Raw genomic sequence first — 20,844 nt, forward strand, 5'->3', positions numbered from 1 at the left:
ATTGCCTATTTGTCTAATTTGTAAAATTTGTATTAGAGTTTTCAAAAAGCGTATACAGGGTGAAATTTTTCCTAAGACCCAAACGAACTGATTTTTTTAAAGCCGGACCTGATTTTTTTCTAGTTTGAATAAATCAGTTGATTAGGTGGTAATAGTGTAACGACTGACCAAAATAAGAGACACGTTCAAAAATTATGACGAATAAAAATTTCTGTCAAAATGCGAAACTCGCCCTGTACATTATTAAACAATGGGAGCAGACACTTTTAAATGGTTATTTGTTATTCCCCATAGGGGCCTCTATACGAGGTAGGAGTATGTACAGTTCCTCATGACTCACCCTGTATAAATAGTTAATTATTATGAGACAGACAACGTAGCACAGACCTCAGGCAAAGCTGTAATATAGAGGACATAAACGACTGAACACTGAAAAGAAAAGAAGAATGGTATAGCCGTATAAGCAAAATGGGAAAAAGGAAGACTGGTAAAGATAGCACGAGACATATCACCAAACGGCTGAAGGTGTGTAGGAAGGCCGAGGAAGAGATGGAGTGACAACCTGGATATCTGACGAGAATGCATCTGAAGATGGAACAGTCGCGAGCCTATTAAGGAAGCAGGAAGAAGAAGAAGAATAAATCTTCTTTCTTGTAAATAGGTACAGTTATACCTACATTGAAGTTTTTTGGTAATTTTACCTAGTTGCAAATCAGTTCTACCAGCCTACATATAAAACAGGTCAAATCTTTTGCGCCATGTTTTAAAAGCTCAGAAGAAATTCCATCTACTTTAGGGGCTTTGTTTTCTTTTAATTTTTGTAATAAGTCTTTCTTTTTCATCTTCCATGCCTTCGAGCTGGATATCTGTCTCTTTCAGCCACATCTCACTTCTTATATTTAGTCTATCCTCAAAATTTTCAACTTATCTTTCTAGTATTTGGTCCTGATCATCAATCATCTCTTCTATTAGTCTGTTTTTAACCATTAATAATCTAGTTTTGAATTACACTGCGCGTAATAAAAAATGGGCACCCCAAAAAATGGGTCATCTTTGATGTTTCATATATCCTAAACCTATTGTCCGACTGAAGTAATTCCTTTAATATGTTATATCCTTATTCCTTAACAATATCACTGTAATAATATTTTTGTAATCAGGTAAATTTTCATTGTATACCGGGTGTACGAATCAAACTGTGTTTTTCTCAAAGTTCGCAACACCCTGTGGAATATTCTAGCATTTATAAAATACTGAAATTAAAACCCGACTATAGCCTCCGGTTTTCTTAAGATTTTGTTTTTTCATTCATTCGCTTATATTGGATAATACAAAAATTAGGTACTTTAATAACTAGCTATGTCCTTCATCAGTACAGGGTGTTTCTAAATTAGCGCGACAAACTTTAAGGGGTAATTCTACATTAAAAAATAACGACAGTTTGCTTTATAAACGTATATCCGCAAATGCTTCGTTTCCGAGCTAGGGGGTGTTGCCATTTTTCGTACAAACTGACGATTTATTAATTGATCTAAAACCGGTTGGGATATGCAAATGAAATTTAGTGAGTTTAAGACGTAGTTATTGCACATTTTTTGACATACCATTAAGAATTTTATATTCACCATCGGTGTGCATACGGGTAATCTGATCGGTCATATTACCCGTATGAGCGCCAATCGTGAATATTAAATTTTTAATTGCATGTCAAAAAATGCGCAATAACTATCTCTTAAGAGGATCGGTACGTATTTTCGGCTGCAATGCTATTCAAATGGGGATTCATTTTTTTCAAATCCTGAGAAAACTAATAAGTATTTTTGAAAAATTTAAACGCAGAATGAAAGATTACGTTATTAGCGAGGGACAAAAGTCACTGAGAACTTCTATAATGTTTATTTTAATAAGTTACAGGGGTGAAAAACTAAGCGAAAATTTAGTGTGATTTTGAATTTCAAATATCTCATTCAAAATAAACTTTTTATTTATTCTAAGGGACTTTCGGCCCTCGGTAATAATTTAATCTTTCATTCTGCGTTTAAATTTTTCAAAAATATTTATTGGTTTTTTCAGGATTCGAAAAGAATGAACACAATGCCGCGGTAATATTTTCCAAATCTATCTTTGTTTTACAACGCACTCAGCCGAATATAATATTGTCAGCATATATTGTCAGTCAGACACTGACAATCAGTGACAATTTTAAATATTTGACATTGCATCGGGAATATTTTAAGTTATTGATTAAATATTATTGATATATAGTGTTTTTGATAAATAATTGATTTAAGACGTGAACTTAATAAAAAGTTATTTATTGTGTATTATTTGTGGAAGATCCAAGCAGAGAATACATCAGGATAATATTCTGTGATCCAAGTATTTTGTTGTTAAAGATGTTCAAAATTGTAAGCGTTCCATAACAATATATTACATATTGAAAAATCACTTTAATACTTTTCCTCTTTTCTCGATTAAGTAATAGTTATTGTTTTACAAATAAATTATTACAATCACTGAATACATAGTTAGTGAAAAAATTATCACATTTATTATTAACTGAATTAATAATTTGCAATTATAAAAATAACAGTTATCCAAGAACATTCAAAAGCCATCTCTTTAAATTAATGATGACATTTTCAAGTAGAATGACATTCTAGTAATGTTTACATATCCATACCAGTGTGAATTTTACTACACGTAATTGGCCGTGTAAAGACAGAAAAAGTAAGGATATATGTAAAATATTTGCGAATTATGTGCCCATAGCCTTAAAACATACCAAATTTAATTTTCATATCTCAACCGGTTTTAAAGCAATAAATAAATCGTCAGTTTGTAAGAAAAAATTCAACATCTCGTATTTTGGAAACTAAGCATTTGCGGACATACGTTTATAAAGCAAACTGTCGTTATTTTTTTAATGCAGAATTATTCCTTAAAGTTTGTCGCACTTATTTAGAAACATCATGTACTGATTGTACACCCTAGTTGTTAAAGTACCTAACTTTTGTATTATCCAACATAAGCGAATGAATAAAAAAACAGAATGTTAAGAAAACCTGTGGCTAGTTGGGTTTTAATTTTAGTATTTTATAAATGCTAGAATATTCCACAGGGTGTTGCAAACTTTAAGAAAAAACACAGTTTGATTCGTACACCCGGTAAACAATGAAAATTTACCTATTTAGCAACAATATTATTACAGCGATATTGCTAAAAAATAAGGCTATAACACATTCAAAAAATCACTTAAATCGGACAACAGGTTTAGGAGATAAGAGACATCAAAAATGACCCATTTTTTAGGGTGCCCGTTTTCTATGACGCCCACTGTATTTCCTGTACTGGTTAACCTTCTTGAACAATTTTCACGTTTCCATTTTTGTGTCTTATACTTCTCTAGTTCTTTCTGTTATTTTTCTATATGTTTTGTCTCCTTTACCTACTCTTCCTCTAGTATTCTTGTTATTTTTCCTTGGAGCCTTATGTACCTTTTACCTCATCCTTTCCAAAATGCCGTATCAGAGTTATCTGACTTTGGAGATCACAATTGCTAACGCTTTTCGATCTGCAACATGGAATAATTATATTATTATTGTACAGCCTTTGATATTTGAGTCCAGTCACGAATATTTTTAACCAAAAAACTTGTTTCCTTCCTACACTTCAACGGCCTTATAGTATTCTATCTGTAGATGAGTTGTAATACTCAGTAGTGATCAGTTCTTCTTCTTTAACAATTTTCTATCTTTAGCCCAGTCGGGATAGCATTTGACCTTGCATTAGGAGCTGCCCCAAATTTTATTTTTTTCATCTTTAGGATGGGTCAATAGTAGTGTAAATTTAAAATCTCGACTGAATTCTACTGTTGCGTTACCCGCCATCTTGATTTTAAACGAGAACAGCTTTTGCTCAATATCTCCGCCATTTTCAACTTTTCGATAAAAAGTGTAGAAACTGAAATTGTTGAAAATACGATTTGCTATAATTTCGTCTGTTATAATTGTTTTGGTGAGGTCGATATTTTCCGAGTTATGAGGGGGAGGGGGGGAATAGTGACAGTTAGAGCACAACTATTGAATTATTGAATTATCTCGTTTATTATTGTCTGGTTTTACAACAAATATGTACAGTTACGATCACTGAATAGTTTACACCTAATTTTTATATTGTAATACTCTACAATAAATGTTAAAGTCAAAAAATTTCAAAGTCAATGCTTGGCCAAAATTTCGCTAGTGTTGAAAAATAAAATAAAATAAAATAAAACGATATCATACTCCTCCAAAATGGTTAGAATGCATTTGAGTGATATGCAAAAAGCAAGAGCAAATGCCAAACTCGAAGAATGTTGTTCACTAAGGAAAATTGCTGCAGATTTTTACGTGAGCCATATGTGCATATGGAAAATCAAAGAAAGATGGGATAATAATTATCCCATCTTTAGCTAAATAATTAAAAATGGCGTATTGTAATTAGTTTTTTTAAAATAGCTCCAGAACACTTTTATTTAGAAAAACGAAAATTGGTGCACCTATTTATCTTTCAGAGATAAATTGATTCCATCAATTGCCAATTTTTAGTACCGGGTTTAGTAGGGTAGGGAAACGGATATTTTATCGCATAACTTTTCTGTGTTGAACTTTTAAGCATTTTTGACACTGGATTATTAAACTATGGGGTATTCTTGTACTAAAAGGTACTCTTGCTTTATGTAGGTAGGATACGCCAGGTTCTAGAAAAATCGATTTGAAAAATTTTGCGGTTTTTGAATTTGAAAAAAAAAATAAAAAAAAACTATTTAGAAAAACGAAAACTGGTACGTTTATTTCTCTTCCAGAGATGAATCGATTTTATCAATTCTGAATTTCTAGTATCGGTCATAGGCGTCCGTCTTGGGTAGATCAACGAAATCTCATAACTTGCTTTAATTTTTAAGCATTTTTGACAGTAGAGTATTAAATTATGAGGTTACTCTTGTAGTTACTCTTGCTTTAAGTCGATAAATACACCGTTTTTTTTATTTTTTAATTCAAATTTTTCTTAAATTCAAAATACGAAAAATTTTAAAATTGATTTTTATAGAAAACGGTGCATCCTACCGACTTAAAGCAAGAGTACTTTTAATACTAGAATACCTCACAATTACATAATATAGTGTCAAAATGCTTAAAAGTTAAAGACAAAAAAGTTATGAGATAAAATAACCGTTGTCCTACCCAAAACGGACTCCTATGACCGGTACCAGAGATCCGCAATTGATGGAATCGATTTATCTCTGAAAGATAAAAAGGCGGACCAGTTTTTGTGTATCGAAATGGAAGCGTTCTGGAGATATAAAAAAAAATTACAAAGCGCTATCTTCAAAGAGCCCTAGTTCCCTTAGGAAATGTTTTTGGATTAGATGAATTGTGTTAAATTGTCTTAAAATGATCTTAGCAATCTTAAAATTATATACATGGTGTTCCATTAAAAAAAACGTAAGTTTGTGTCGCCCTGTCAATACGGGTAGCCCTGTATATTAGAAAATATTTTTAAATTATGATCCTATCTTTGCCCCACGTTTTACCTAAATAACTTTTTTTCGTATCTCTTACGACAAACGAGTAATTGGACTTTGTCACACTAATGGCCCACCCTGTACAGGAAATAACTATAAAACCATCCTGCCTCTTTGTAAATAGACTTATATTAAGGTTCTTGAAACATTTGCAAAATGGCATGACTCAGAACATCGTCGAATTTTTCACGAATTTTCTTACAAATCTAGGACTCCTGCCATCTTACTAGAACCGTTTAACCTTCCTGCTGAGTACCGAAAAAGTATTGATTGCATTTGAGTATTAAAACTTTTTAAAGGCAGGAGACAGAAAATCACGGAATCAGAGTGAACATTTTCCGCAGAATTTTCCAAGCGACAAGTATACTTAAACATTAGGAGACGTCATGCCAATATTTTTTTTGATCATTTTGAAATAAATATGTTTAATTTATTTAGTTGGCAGGACCCAGAAAATCATTAAAATTTCATTATTTTCCTTACATGTTTGTATACATATTATACTCCGTTGGCCCGTTTGCAACCCTCCTGCCCAAAAAATTTCCTTCATAAAATCGATAGTATCCTGTCATTCTACGGATATAGCAGGACTCAGAAATTCATCGCAAAACCCTATTTTTATTTTTTGGAAAAATCTAGTTTTTACAGGAAAATGTCACAGGAAATTTGTGGATGTTTCCACAGATTGTAAGTACTTCGTCTACCCTTCCAGTATTGCAAAAGGCAGGACTGAGAAAATCGTGGCTGAACTTCTGTATAATATCTCCCGGTCTAATTGTATAGTAAAATTTGATTTCATATATATTTATTTTTACATTAAAATGTTTTAAATATTAATATTCTGCCAAATATTTGTATAAATATTTTGTATTTATTGTTTAATAAATATAAATATTCTGACAACTATCAGATTTAACTAAAATGTCATGTAATGATTTTCGACATTCTTAAAATCCTATATGACGTCAAAATTAATGACGCACTGAAGAGAGGGTTTGGGATGAACTGTAGATATTTTTTATCACGGCACTTTTGTAATAGATACGATATGTAGCGCAAAAGTTCCTCCCTAGTTCCCATAGCATTTCTAAAACCAAATTGGGTATCTAAAGGCACGTATCTACTATGTTGGTACTACGTGCTCCCTACAACTACTCCAATCGATATGGCATGCGCTCCTCTACATATAAACCGCCACCGATTGAAGCACCGTATCCACTAGGAACACGGAGCGTTCCAACATAGTGGATACGTGCCTTTAGAGAGCTTCTTTGCAATAACTTTTACTATAATTGCATATTTTTAGATTTCTCCTCCAACGGAAAACCAGATTATACGGACACCCAGAGTCAATAGACCATGGTGGGAACGATATCAGCCCGTCAGTTACCAATTCATATCTCGTTCTGGAACTGAAGTAGAACTTGCTGATATGATACAGCGTTGTAACAATGTAGGAGTTAGGTAGGGTTATACAATCTGTTCAAATAAAGATAATAATTTTGTATGGCATTGTTTCAGAGTCTATGTTGATGTTTTAATGAATGGTATGGCTCAAAAGTCTGGAAAAGGAGTAGGAGGCAATTCTGCTTATCCCGGTATCATGTTCTATCCTGCTGTAACTTATATTAGTGATGAGTTTAACAAACCTTGTACAGTTAATAATTATAATGATGCATATAATGTTAGAAACTGTCAGTTGGTTGGTTTACCAGATCTAAATCAGGTAATGAAAAATCAAATTATAGAAATATGCTGACGAGAAATTAAACTCACAGTTTGAATGAATTATAATAGGTGAGCCAAGTATGCTAAATGTGCAGTCACTCGAGCGCTTTGGGGACCTATTGTGTTGTGAAGAGTATGCCCTAAAACCAAAAAAAGTTAAGTAAAGTTTTCCATTTTAGTGGGGACTTTCCATTTTTAATTTAATTTTCCATTTCCAACAATCGATTTTTCCGATTATAGCGCCATCTATCCATAATTTGAAAAAATGTTTCGAATAAAAGTTGCTTATTTTTACTTAAAGAATCCAAATCTAGAATAAAAATTTGGGGCTCCTATTTAATATTTTAAAGTAACCCCCACCCTATCTCCGTGGGGGGTTGTGTTTGGTACCATTCGATAAATTTTTCAAAAATATTGATTAAGTGTATTTTGCAATTTTTCGATCTAATGTTTATTTTGCGAAATATTTCGGAATTGGTATTTAAAATTTTAAATTTACCTCCCGCCCCCTCTCCGTGAGGGGTTCATGTTTGGTATCATTCGATAGATTTTTGAAAAATATTGAACACGTACTTTTTAGTTTTTTGATCTAATGTTCATTTCGCGAATTATTCGCTTTTTTTTGTGAAATTTTGAACTCGCCCATTTTCTTACACCCCGCTCAAATCGTCAGATTTTTTAAATATACACTGTTTTGCATGTCTTTAACTTACCTTATCTTAATCTGACAATTTCGAGTATTTTTAAGGATAGATTTTTTTTTCGGGCCCCCCTTAACGAACTTCCCTGTGTTAAGAGCTAATATATGGTAGAGGTACATCTGCAGGGCACCAGGTTTCTCCCCATATGAAAATCTGACGCGCTCGAGTAACTGCAAAAATCCCCGCTTGGGCTCCACTACCATTACACTTTTTTATTTATTTACTATTGTATAAAACACTGGTTACAATTGAAACATACTGAAACCTAAAACTAAAAGCGTGCTCTTAAATATTGACAAACAATACACAATAGGGTGGTTCGAAAAAATTTTTTTTTCTTATTTCAGATCGCTATAGTGCGCAAAAGGTGCCATTGGTATAGACTTGAAAAAAGCACTAATTATTATTTTTTATTAATTTGTCTTCCGGTCGCGCAATGCCATCGAAGTTAGCAAAAATTGTGAAAAACCTTAATTTTTTAATTTTTTTAACAGGCCAGATGGTTTTAATTGCGTTCCTATACCATGAATTAACTACTAAAAGTATGTAAAATCAATATAAATGCAGTTATTATACATTATTTGTTTCATATCTTCCGGTAGCTCAACGTAATACAAAATGAGTAAAATTAGTAGTTTTCGCAAAATTTCAAAGTTTGACTGTTTAGTACAATTTAATCATACGACTTTTAGAGATGCTATAGTTTAATTCAATTACATTAATATATTTAAAATCCAAGCATCTAAGATACTTGTTGATATTCAAGTGGAATTAGGTCGCGCAGCTTCGTCAAAAACAGCAGACTACCGAGAGGCGAGGCGAAAGTGACGAATGCCAGCGAAGCTCGCGCAGCCACAAATAGAGATACATGGGGGAAGACCTCTACAATGGAGTATTTGTCTTCTCCATTACAACGAACTGACATTCCGCCACCTTTTCCAACACTTAGATGGAAATGCAACCGGCACTATAGGATACCCTGACCGATTGGAAAGGCCCTACCTGATTGTGAAAGACTACCATTTGTTGTTGATTTTAATCGTTGGCATCGCTGAGCGGTGCAATAATGTGGTTCTAATATAGCCGTCTCTGGAACTGTGTCCACACACTTTACTTGAAGCTACGGTCACTAGTTTAACGCATCTTTCAACTGCCTGTGTATGGCATGGCAAAGTATCTATACTCATAACAGGCTTGAAGTCATTGCTCACATACTGTTTTATCTCTTCATTAGTCAATGTTCTAGTTTAAGTTTGGTGGTTTAAAGATTCTTATAGAGCCACTTTCAGATATTGCTTGCTTTCCTTCATGATACGCCTAAAGCCCAGCTCTCGGATATGGTTTCTGTCATCAGTTACCATAGCCAAAAGTAAATTTTCGGGATGGGCAAAGTAAGCATTCTGATAAGTACCTTGAATATTCAATGATTTTGTAATCATGTCTAGGCCCATCTGTGAATTTGTGGTTTATTTTTGTGGCAAACCACATAGGCATATTATAACATTTGAGAATGAATGTGACAATCTCTCTCAGGTTTTCAGAAGGGTTGGACACACTGATGTATAAACGCAAAACTCGGTTTGCAGTAGTAAGCCATCTTGAATGTGACGTAGGATAGGATCACGTACCCACTGATACGTCTTCTGAACAATGTCCTGACTTGATGACTTCTGATATCTCAAGCCAGTACAATTATTGGTGCTTGCTAAGAACACGCTTGTCAACTTTTAGAATCTCACAATTAATAAGATTAAAATCAATAAGTGGTAGTCTTTCACAATCAGGTAGGGCCTTTCCAATTGGTCCGGAACATCCTATTGGGCCTGTTGTATTTTCATCTAAGTGTTGGAAAAGGTGGTGGAATGGCAGTTCGTTGTAATGGAGAAGACAAATACTCCATTGTAGAGGCATTCCCACATGTATCTTTATTTGTGGCAGCGCGCGCTTCGCTGGCATTCGTCACTTTCGCCTCGTCTCTCGGTAGTCTGCTGTTTTTGACGAAGCTGCGCAAGCGAATTCCACCTGAATATCAAAATTTATCTTATATGCTTGGCCTTCAGAAATATATTATTGTAATTTAATTAAACTATACCATCTCTAAAAGTCGTATGATTAAATTTTACCAGTCAAACTTTGAAATTTTGCAAAAACTACTAATTTTACTCATTTTGTATTATGTTGCGCGACCGGAAGATATGAAACAAATGTACAATAAGTGCATTTATATAGAGATATTACCATAACCACGCTACTGAACCCTTTATCAAGAGGACTTGGACCACGGTCATTAAGATAATGTAAATTTATAAAAAGACATTTTAGTTAGTAAACAGGCATTCATGTTTTAGTCATCATTTACTTTTCATTGTATCAAAGTTAATATTTTGTTGTAAAAGTTTTATTTTGTATTAATAAATAAAAGTAATTTTTTAAAAAGTGCTTTGTGATCAAGAAAACATCATTGGCGCTGCGAACAGGATAGTCTGTACAGAATCTCCCGCAATTCCTGGTCAATCTCAATTGTTTAGCAGAGTATCCACCTGTTAGAGAAGAACAACAGATGTTATCAACTGCGATCATCATACTGTAAGTCTTTCCTTTTTTTCACATTTTCCTTATCACTTATGAGCACATATTTTGATACGGTCGAAGAAATTAACGCAATTCTCTCTCAGCCACCTTCAAATAATTTTCGCGACAGAAGTCCTATTAGTAGATCTGAAAGAACAATGCCCATTACCAATGCCGACATTTCTAGCCTCTGTGCTACGCTTCCAGAATTTACTGCTGGACAAAATCTTTCTACTTTTATTAAATCCGTAGATAATCTATTAATATTTTTGCAACAACAGAATACTACTGCACCGCAAGAATTTATTATTAACGCTCACATTTTATCACGTATTAAAGGTGAACCACGAGATTATCTAAATTACTCCAATAAAACTAACTGGACAGATGTACGTCCAGCTTTACTTACGAAATACGGCGACAGGAGATCTGAAGAGATCCTTGTTACCCAATTAACAACAACGGTACAAAAAGCTTCTGAAAGTTATGACGACTATCACCATAGAATCATAGATAATTTAAACGATTTATTACAGCATATATCGCTACATAATACTCCAGAAAATTTAAATTTTAAAACCCCTTACTTTAGAAAATTAGCACTAAAAACCTTTTGTACTGGTCTTAACAATCCTTACTGCGAACACCTGTCGCACTTTCAGTTAGATTCGTTAGACGAGGCCCTACAAAAATGTATAGCTTTAGACAATCATAAAAATCAAGTATCTTATATGAATTTCTTAAAATCCCAACAAAAAACGGAAAAACCAAAAACAAATAATTCTTTTCCAACCGCGTTCAAATCAAATTTTAACGCTAGAGCCCCAAATAATTTTAGTAATAATCAATTTAGACCTTATGCACAAAATATTTCTAATTTTAGTAACCAAAGAAATCAATTTATTCCACAAAATCCAAATTTTCATAATGTAAGACCTGTCTTTAATCAAAACAATTCAAGACCCGTCTTCACTCAGAATAATTCAAGACCTGCTTTTACTTCGCATAATTCTAATAATTATAGGAATAATTTCGCTAATAATAGAACCCCTTATAGAAGCCCTATGCTAAGACACCAACAAATTAATACCCCTACGCCTATGAGTGGTGTGCAATCTATAAATACGGAAACGAGACCTATGACAATTTCAACACAAAATTTTAATGTAGAAACAGATTATTATAACGAGCCGCATACACAACATAATAATGTAGACGAAGAATTTACAGACAATTCAGTGTCTGATGAACCTTCAGAATACGTCGAGCAAAATTTTCACGACCTCGCATTAGACGAACACCCCCCTCCTCTGTAGTATTAAATAATCTACGAAGTTATCCAAAACTTCCATTTTTCATCCTACCAAAAAGTCGACTTAAGGTATTAATCGACACTGGAGGATCGGATACAATTATTACGCCCAATGCCGCAAAATATTTTAATCCACAACATGTTTATAAAAAAGATTTCACTTTAACTTCCATGAAACAGACAACTAAACACTTGTTAAACATAAAAACAAATTTACTTAAGGAAATTAAAATTAATGACTTCATCGATGCACGTATTGCAGATTGGAGCCATGATTTTGACATATTATTAGGAAATCACGATTTAGAAAAATTTCAAGCGATATTAAATTATAAATCAAAAAATTTAACATTTAATTTATTTAGAATAAGTATACCATTCCAAACTCTATTTAATAAGATCCCAGTAAGTATTTTAAACGGAGAAATATTACTACCTGAAACGAAATTAAATAATTTAGTAATACCTGAGTCAATTCATTCGGTAACAAACGGATTTTTAAATAACGTTTCGTTAGATGAACCGATTCAAATTGATCCTATACAAGTAGAACCCATCAATGATTACGATTTGCATTCTAACCTACCGTCGAACTTTGACCCAAATAAAATTCGCACCCAACATTTAAACGAAGAAGAAAAGCAAAAAATTCTAAATCTTTGTCATAAATATAAAGATATTTTTTATGATGAAAAAACAAACTTAAGTTTCACTTCAGCTATAAAACACGAAATACGAACAAAAGACGAAAACCCTATTTATGCACGTAGTTTTAGACATCCTAAAAGTATGCAAGAAGAGATAACTAGACAAATAAATAAATTATTAGAAAATAAAATTATTCGCCCCAGTAAATCCCCCTTTTCTGCGCCAGTGTGGGTAGTCCCCAAAAAAGCAGACGCTTCCGGAAAGCGAAAATTTAGAATGGTTATAGATTATAGAAAACTCAACGAAAACACAATAGAAGATAAATACCCACTTCCGAGAATAGACGAGATTCTCGACAATCTAGGTAAAGCTACTTATTTCACGACACTCGATCTTGCCCAAGGATTTCATCAAATTGAAATGCACCCCTCTTCAATTGAAAAAACTGCCTTTACTGTCCCCCATGGACATTTTGAATTCCTTAGATTACCATTTGGTCTGAAAAACAGCCCATCAATCTTTTCTAGATTAATGGACAATATTTTACGACCTTTTCTATACAAATATTGTTTCGTATACATGGATGACGTCATAATATTTTCCAAATCCCTTCAAGAACATCTAATACATATTAAAACTATCTTCCAAACCTTTCAAGAAAATAATCTTAAAGTCCAACTCGACAAATCAGAATTTCTAACAAAAGAAGTCGCTTTCTTAGGCCACATCGTGACTCCCCAAGGTATCATGCCAAATCCAGCAAAACTCGAAGCAATTCAACATTACCCAATTCCCAAAACTTTAAAAGAAATTAAGTCATTTCTAGGCTTAATTGGATATTACCGCAGATTCATTCCAAACTTTGCAAAAATTACTTCACCCCTTACGAGATGCACACGAAAAAATTCCATCATCGATCACACTAACGCCATATACGTAGAAGCCTTCGAAAAATGCAAAGAGCTACTTTTTAATGCCCCTGTACTTCAATACCCCGACTTTTCTAAACGTTTCACGCTAACTACAGATGCCTCAAACATTGCAATAGGATCTGTATTAACACAAGACAATCACCCTATAGCTTACTACTCACGTACTTTAAATACAGCAGAACAAAACTATTCAACCATAGAAAAAGAACTTTTAGCTATAATCGACTCATGTAAACACTTTCGCCCATACCTATACGGACAAACATTTTTAATTGAAACTGATCACAATCCTTTAGTTTGGATATACAAGATCAAAGATCCGACATCTAGATTAGCTAGATGGCGCCTAAAATTAGAAGATTACAACTTCGAGGTTAAGTATAAACGAGCCAAAAAAATCAGGTAGCAGACGCCCTTTCGCGTGTGCAAATTAATGCACTCACTCGAGCCTCAGTTTGCGCCGAACCTCTTGAGCGTACAGATTTTGCCCCAACGATTTTCTAAATACATTTGACGAAATACAACATGATAACTCAGACGATACACAAACTCAACATACTTCGAGAGAAAATCCAATAAACGGAATCCCAACCTCAGAAGAACCTTTAAATCTATCTACAAATCAGATAATAATGTTACCAAATTGCGACAAGTACGACGTTAATTATACAAAAATATTCAATAAACACAGATACACAATTAACCTGACAGCCAACTGGGAAGATTGCATCCTAGACGCTCTTAGAAAAATATTAAGACCAAAACAAAAATTCGGTATAAAAGTCCCGCACGAATACAGACCGTTTATTTGTAATTATTTTAGAGACAATATTAATAGTACAGTAAAAGCAAACTTCTGCAATACAATTCTACAAGACATAAAAGACGAAAATAAACAAATAGAATGCGTAAAAATATACCATACATCAAATCACAACGGTATAACCGAGACATATAAACACCTTAGACATAAATTTTACTGGCCGTCAATGCAGACAACAATAGCAGACTACATCAATAAATGCGAAATTTGCCTGCAAAATAAATATGAAAGACACCCATATCAATTACCCCAGTTAGGACCGCTACTAGGTCAAAAACCTTTCGATATCCTACATCTAGACATTTTTCAATGTGACAAAAAATATTATCTTACAATAATTGACTCATTTTCAAAATATGCACAATGTTATAAATTACCCGATAAATCATCAACTTCAGTCCTAAATAAAATCAGACATTTCTTTAGTCACCATAATTATCCGAAAAAAGTAATCTTTGACAGCGGAAAAGAATTCAACGCTAGTCTCATAAAAGAATTCATGAAAATGCATAAAATCGAGGTACATTTTACCACAGTCAACAATTCCTCATCAAATTCACCTATAGAACGTTTTCATTCCACACTATTAGAAAAACTTCGCACTCTTAAAGCGCAAAACCCAAATTACTCACTCGATGATACTTTCACTCATGCCATTTTAATTTACAATCAATCCATCCATTCAGCAACAAATTATTCACCTTTTTCTATACTTTATGGCCCCTATGCAGAAGAAATTAATTTTGATTTCGACCTTCCAATATACGATACTTATAATCAAAGACACAAAGACGAATTACTTCCCTTCATAAACGATTTATACGAAAGACAAAAGAAAAAACGAAACGACGACCTAACAAAAATAAATAAATCAGCAGAAACAATCCCAGATATTAACGAAAATATTTACGTAAGAAAAACTAAAAATAAAGCAAAGTTAAAAGCCCCTTATCAAATTATTAAGCCAACGAAACAAATTAAAACTAAAGTTATCGGTCTAACAGATAAGAATAACACAACTACCGCTCATCTTAAAAACGCTAAACGATTACGAAAAACTTATAAAAAATTCCCTTTGCAGGTCAATGCTTCGACATCTTCAGGCAACGACCCTAATACAAGAAATTCCAAATAATGGTTATTACGAAGAATTAATTGGACCTTCTAAGACAATATCCCATTACCACAAACACATTATTCAAATTAATCTATCAAACATAGAACAGATATTAACAAATAGCTCGTTAACCTTTTCAAATTTATTGCCTAAAGTCACAGGCATTAACTTACTAAGTAATCAATACAAACATCTTTTAACGGAAACAGAAGACAATTTAAATAAGATAACCCGTAAACCAAGATTAAAAAGAGGTTTACTTAACATTTTAGGGACAACAATTAAATTTATCACTGGTAATCCAGACAATAATGATATGGAATTATTAAATTTACATATCAACGCAATTGAAGCAAAACAAGACGAATTAATCTCAAAATATAATAAACAAATATCTTTTGGAGATACTTTTAATACTAGAATAGATAACCTTTTAAGAAAAATAAACGACAATAATAAAATTCTTTCGAATGCATTAGATCACCTATCTCAACAATTAGCCGTTATCAATGAAATATTTGAAATCCAATCAATAAACGGATACATTCAAAAATTAATTAGAACAATCACTCTTTCTCAACTAAATATACCAAATGTAGAATTATTTACTCTTGAAGAATTAAAAACTTTACAAAATATGCTAATTCCTCTTTATTCTCACGATGCATTACTTATTGACGAAGAACATCCTTACGAATTATTAGAATCTTCACATGCCTTTGTATGTATTACTCAAAATAATATGCTCATAATATTAAAAATACCTATCCTATATCCTTCATACTACCCTACTTTTAAAATTTATCCAATACCTAATGACGAACATCAGATGATTATTCCACCTGCGAGATACTACTCTAACAATACCTGGTACGAAGATTGTATGCAGAAATCCAGCCATATTGTATGCCAAAACGAAGTAAAATCCAAATGCCAGATACCAAATGTCGAAACATGCACGATAGTCGACGTCTCCGAAAACTTTATCCAAGAAACAAAAGATGCCACCCTATTGGGAATAGTTCAACCATTAACAATAAATCAACGAAGAATTTCCCGCTCCAGCATTGTCATAACCAATGAAACATTATACATACTTGGTCAGAAAATACAACCGAAAACAACCCAAGAGATTCAAATACCCAGTATAGTACCAATCAAACTAAAGCCACAACATTCCATATTGTTGGAAAAATTAGAAGTCCCAAAAACGCACGGACAAATACAACCAATCGAGAGACTTAACCTTCAACCATTAGTATCGCTAGGACTTAGTTCATTTTCTACATTCTTAATAGTCCTTGCCATAGCGATTATTATGTACATAATAGCAAGAAAAAGACGACGACTCTACAAATTGCTGTTCAGCCCGAAAATTCCAGCCCAGCAAGCTCTAGCTCTACAAGAACTTCTTGAATCCTCACAAACTAAGGATTCGCTTATGGAGGAAGGAGAGATATTACCATAACCACGCTACTGAACCCTTTATCAAGAGGACTTGGACCACGGTCATTAAGATAATGTAAACTTATAAAAAGACATTTTAGTTAGTAAACAGGCATTCATGTTTTAGTCATCATTTACTTTTCATTGTATCAAAGTTAATATTTTGTTGTAAAAGTTTTATTTTGTATTAATAAATAAAAGTAATTTTTTAAAAAGTGCTTTGTGATCAAGAAAACATCATTATATTGATTTTACATACTTTTAGTAGTTAATTCATGGTATAGGAACGCAATTAAAACCATCTGGCCTGTTAAAAAAATATATGAAAAATTAAGGTTTTTCACAATTTTTGCTAACTTCGATGGCATTGCGCGACCGGAAGACAAATTAATAAAAAAATAATAATTAGTGCTTTTTTCAAGTCTATACCAATGGCAACTTTTGCGCACTATAGCGATCTGAAATAAAAAAAAAAGTTTTTTTCGAACCACTCTAATACACAAGTAATTTCTAAATCAGTGACAAGTCAAACACAGGTTCTATATTCCTCCAGATTAAGCAGGTCTTCTTCTGAAGCTGTCTTATTATGTCTTTTGCTCCTATAAAACTGCATGAGCGTCGAGCTTTGTATTTCTCCTTCAATCTTCCCCTCTATATCAATTTTAAAAATTGTTACTTTGAATTTGAAATATATGATCCAGGTAGATTGCTTCTCTTCGCTTCACTATTTGCAGCCACGGGCGCTCATATAAAAATTTTCAAGGGGGGCCAGACATGAAGATGTTGCACGTCATATTTTGTATACTTTGGATAACCATATATATTAAAGGAACCGAAAAGCCAGGGGGGCCATGGCCCCCCTGCCCATAGGTATGGGCGCCCATGTGTGCAGCAGTTATTTCTTCTTCTTATTCGACACAATACTTCGGCTTTGGTTATGTGATCTGTTCAGAGAATTTTAAAGATTCTCCTGAACACTTTTATTTTGAAGGCCTCAATGATATTCACGACGTTAGCTTTTATTATTCAAGTCTCTACCGCATACAACAGTACTGGGTAAATGCAGCATTTCACAAATCTGTTCTGTAGCGTTAAATTAAGACTGGTTGCTAAGCAGAGTTCTCGTATGCATAATTGTTACTGCTGCCTGTTTAATTCTATTACGTATCTCTCTGTGTAGTATTGGTCACGATCAGCAGTTATCTACCTTTTTCTACATATCTGAATTTTGGGACTTATTTATTTTTTGGGGACTTATTTATACTCCTTAACCTTTAACTACCCGCGCATCAATTTATCACATAACTACACGCGTGGCGTACTTTATACGCCACAAGAAAATACACTTAAAACAACGGATTTGTTTATTGTTTTCTTGAAAAAATACACTTAGTTGTTTGTTATAAACCTTATTCGGCATCAGTAAATACTTGGAGTTCCTTCTCAGTAAGCCAATTGGGATTTATAACTGGAATCATGGAATAACTGGATTCCATGGTAAATAAAATTACTAATAAAAAATTTTTTGAAATGTGATTTTTTACAAGAGAAAAAGTATTGTTTATAAAGAAAAGTATATTTTGTGCTATAATGACTAAAAAACAATTGAAATATGTACTTATATTACTATTTATATTAATATAATTGTGGCGTATATTGTCCACCACCGGAAATAACAAATAATAAACTGTAAGTTACGATCTTCCCAGAACGCTCATTCTAACGAAACTAAAACCAAATTGTAAAGCACATTTCAGTGATAGGTTAGAGAGATAAACAAGGTCAAAAATTAAATTTTTAAATATATTTGCAGTAGAATTCTTATATCTGGCGTACAAAATACGCCAGCGCGTGTAGTTAAAGGTTAATGTTAGTTATTCCCATTTACATTTTTACTTATATATACATAAATTGAATTTATTTATATTGATTACCTATCTAAAAAAGCTCTAAGCACAGGAAGAACAAATGACGCTAAAACTGGAAACACCAGAGACCTCAAATGAAGACAATATACATACAGATGAAGCTGGAAAACACTCGAAAAGCCCAAGAAAAGAAAAGTAGCAGGTAAAGACGGAATGCCAAAGGAATTACTGAAATATTGTGGAGCAGCAATGACAGAACAGTTAACAATGTTAATTAACAAAATTAAAAAACACAATAAAATACCAGAAGAATGGAGAACGACCAAACTATTTCTACTATCTAAAAGAGGAGATAAAAACAACCAGAAAGCTACAGAGGTATAAACTTGTCAAATACTACCCTAAAACTCACAATGAAAATTTTACAAGAACTAATGAATCAGAGGATGAGTTTAGCAAATAAACAAAGGTACGTACTGGAAGATTGTGTACAGATGCAATATTCGTCATAAATCAGATTACTGAGAAATCACTAGATTATAATTGTGGCCAAGCTCCTTATAAGTCCGAGCCATTTTTCAAAATTTGAAATGTTTCGAGAGCCGCAATTAAACAATTATCTAAAAAGTGTACAGAAGGTATTAAATTTTTCTCTCACTGTTTGGATTTCACGAATTTTAAAGTGAAATAAAATGGTTAACATCGTTGTTTCAAATATTCAAATAAGTCTACAAGCACCCTTGGCTAATTTAGGATACTTCGATTCTCCATCATCCTTCCATCTCTTTCTGGGACTGCCTACTTATCTTCTATCGTCTTTCAAAAAACACCGTCTTTAACACTCTGTCTTCCTCTGATTTACCACATGAATTGCCCATTTTATCTTAGGGAATAATTATTAGCTATACGGTCTTATTTTGGATTGTCTTTTTAGCTGCTTAGATCTTAATAATGATGCTAGGGAGTATAATGTTCTATTCCACGCAACTATCCTTACTGAAACCTCTTTTTAAGTGAACCCATCAGAATCAAAACCTGCAAACTAAGTACAAATTTCTGAAAATGTAAGGGGCGTGCAGAAAAATTACAAATTATTGTGCCATTTAATGATATTTATTCATGGTCCTTTGATTGAAAAACACCGCATATTTTTGGAAAATTTACATTTTTAATGTTCTTTTAGCCTCCTGACAAAATTTCAACACATGGATCTAGCAGGTTTTGATTCTATAGGCCTCAGATGTAGTTGTCATGTGTGATTACCGCCATATATTTAAACTCCTTTTTACCAATTCCAAATTGTGGCCATTAATATTTATGCTCTGTCTAACTCCATGGTCTTGGATTTTTGGTTATTAGCATGTATTTCGTCGTCTCTTCATTTATTTGAAGGCCCAGACTACCTGTTTTCTCCTCGAGTTGTGAAAACAACTCTCTCACGCCTCTTGTGTAGATTGAGTGACTGCACCTATATCATCAGCAAATGACAACAATAGTTGATCCTTGATTCGCAAATCCTCCTGTCAGCTCAGATGATATTTTACTTATTACATATTCTAAGGCCAAATTGAATAGCAACAGTGATAAGGGGTCTCCTTGTCCAAGTCCTGATGTTACACTTAGTCTTTTTATTTGTTGTCAATAATTTAAGACATTTTGAAAAACAAAAATTAAAAGTAAATCAGGTCCATTTATTGAGAGCCACAAATAATCCTTCAAAGAGCCACATGTGGCTCGCGAGCCACAGTTTTTACCACCCCTGTATAAGAGACAGGCACTTCTTTGTTTGATTGACTTCGAGAAATCTTTTGACAAAGAAAGACTCATAAATGTAATTCGTATTCTGTATAAAAGACAAGTATTCCTAAATATAAAAGCTACATATTAAAAACATCTACCACAACAACAAAATGTCAAGAAGTCAGCATAGATGGAAAACTTATAATTCCGCTACTTATAGGCAGCGGAATAAGAAAGGGGGAATCCTATTTGTTGTGTTGTTCACTGTAAAAATACATGGAGAAATAATGATGTGAAATACCTTTATTTTCCTCGTTCCTAAAAAAAAATAGATTAAAGAATTAAATTGATTAATGCTGTTAGAAAAATTACGTGAAGTTAACTTTTTCCAT

At 33.1% G+C, this 20,844-nt stretch overlaps 1 protein-coding gene across 1 annotated transcript in view; it reads left to right on the top strand.

Annotated features, from left to right (window-relative positions):
• LOC114329580 (alpha-amylase) overlaps positions 1-20,844 on the top strand; it is a 412,355-nt gene that overhangs the window by 29,203 nt on the left and 362,308 nt on the right. The window contains exons 3-4 of the mRNA XM_028278736.2: positions 6,873-7,030; positions 7,088-7,292. Of these exons, the coding sequence (XP_028134537.2) occupies positions 6,873-7,030; positions 7,088-7,292 (363 nt within the window). The remainder of the gene's footprint in view (positions 1-6,872; positions 7,031-7,087; positions 7,293-20,844) is intronic.

The sequence above is a fragment of the Diabrotica virgifera genome, chromosome 1 (genome assembly GCF_917563875.1).
Source record: "Diabrotica virgifera virgifera chromosome 1, PGI_DIABVI_V3a".
Classification (NCBI taxonomy): Eukaryota; Metazoa; Arthropoda; class Insecta; order Coleoptera; family Chrysomelidae; genus Diabrotica; species Diabrotica virgifera.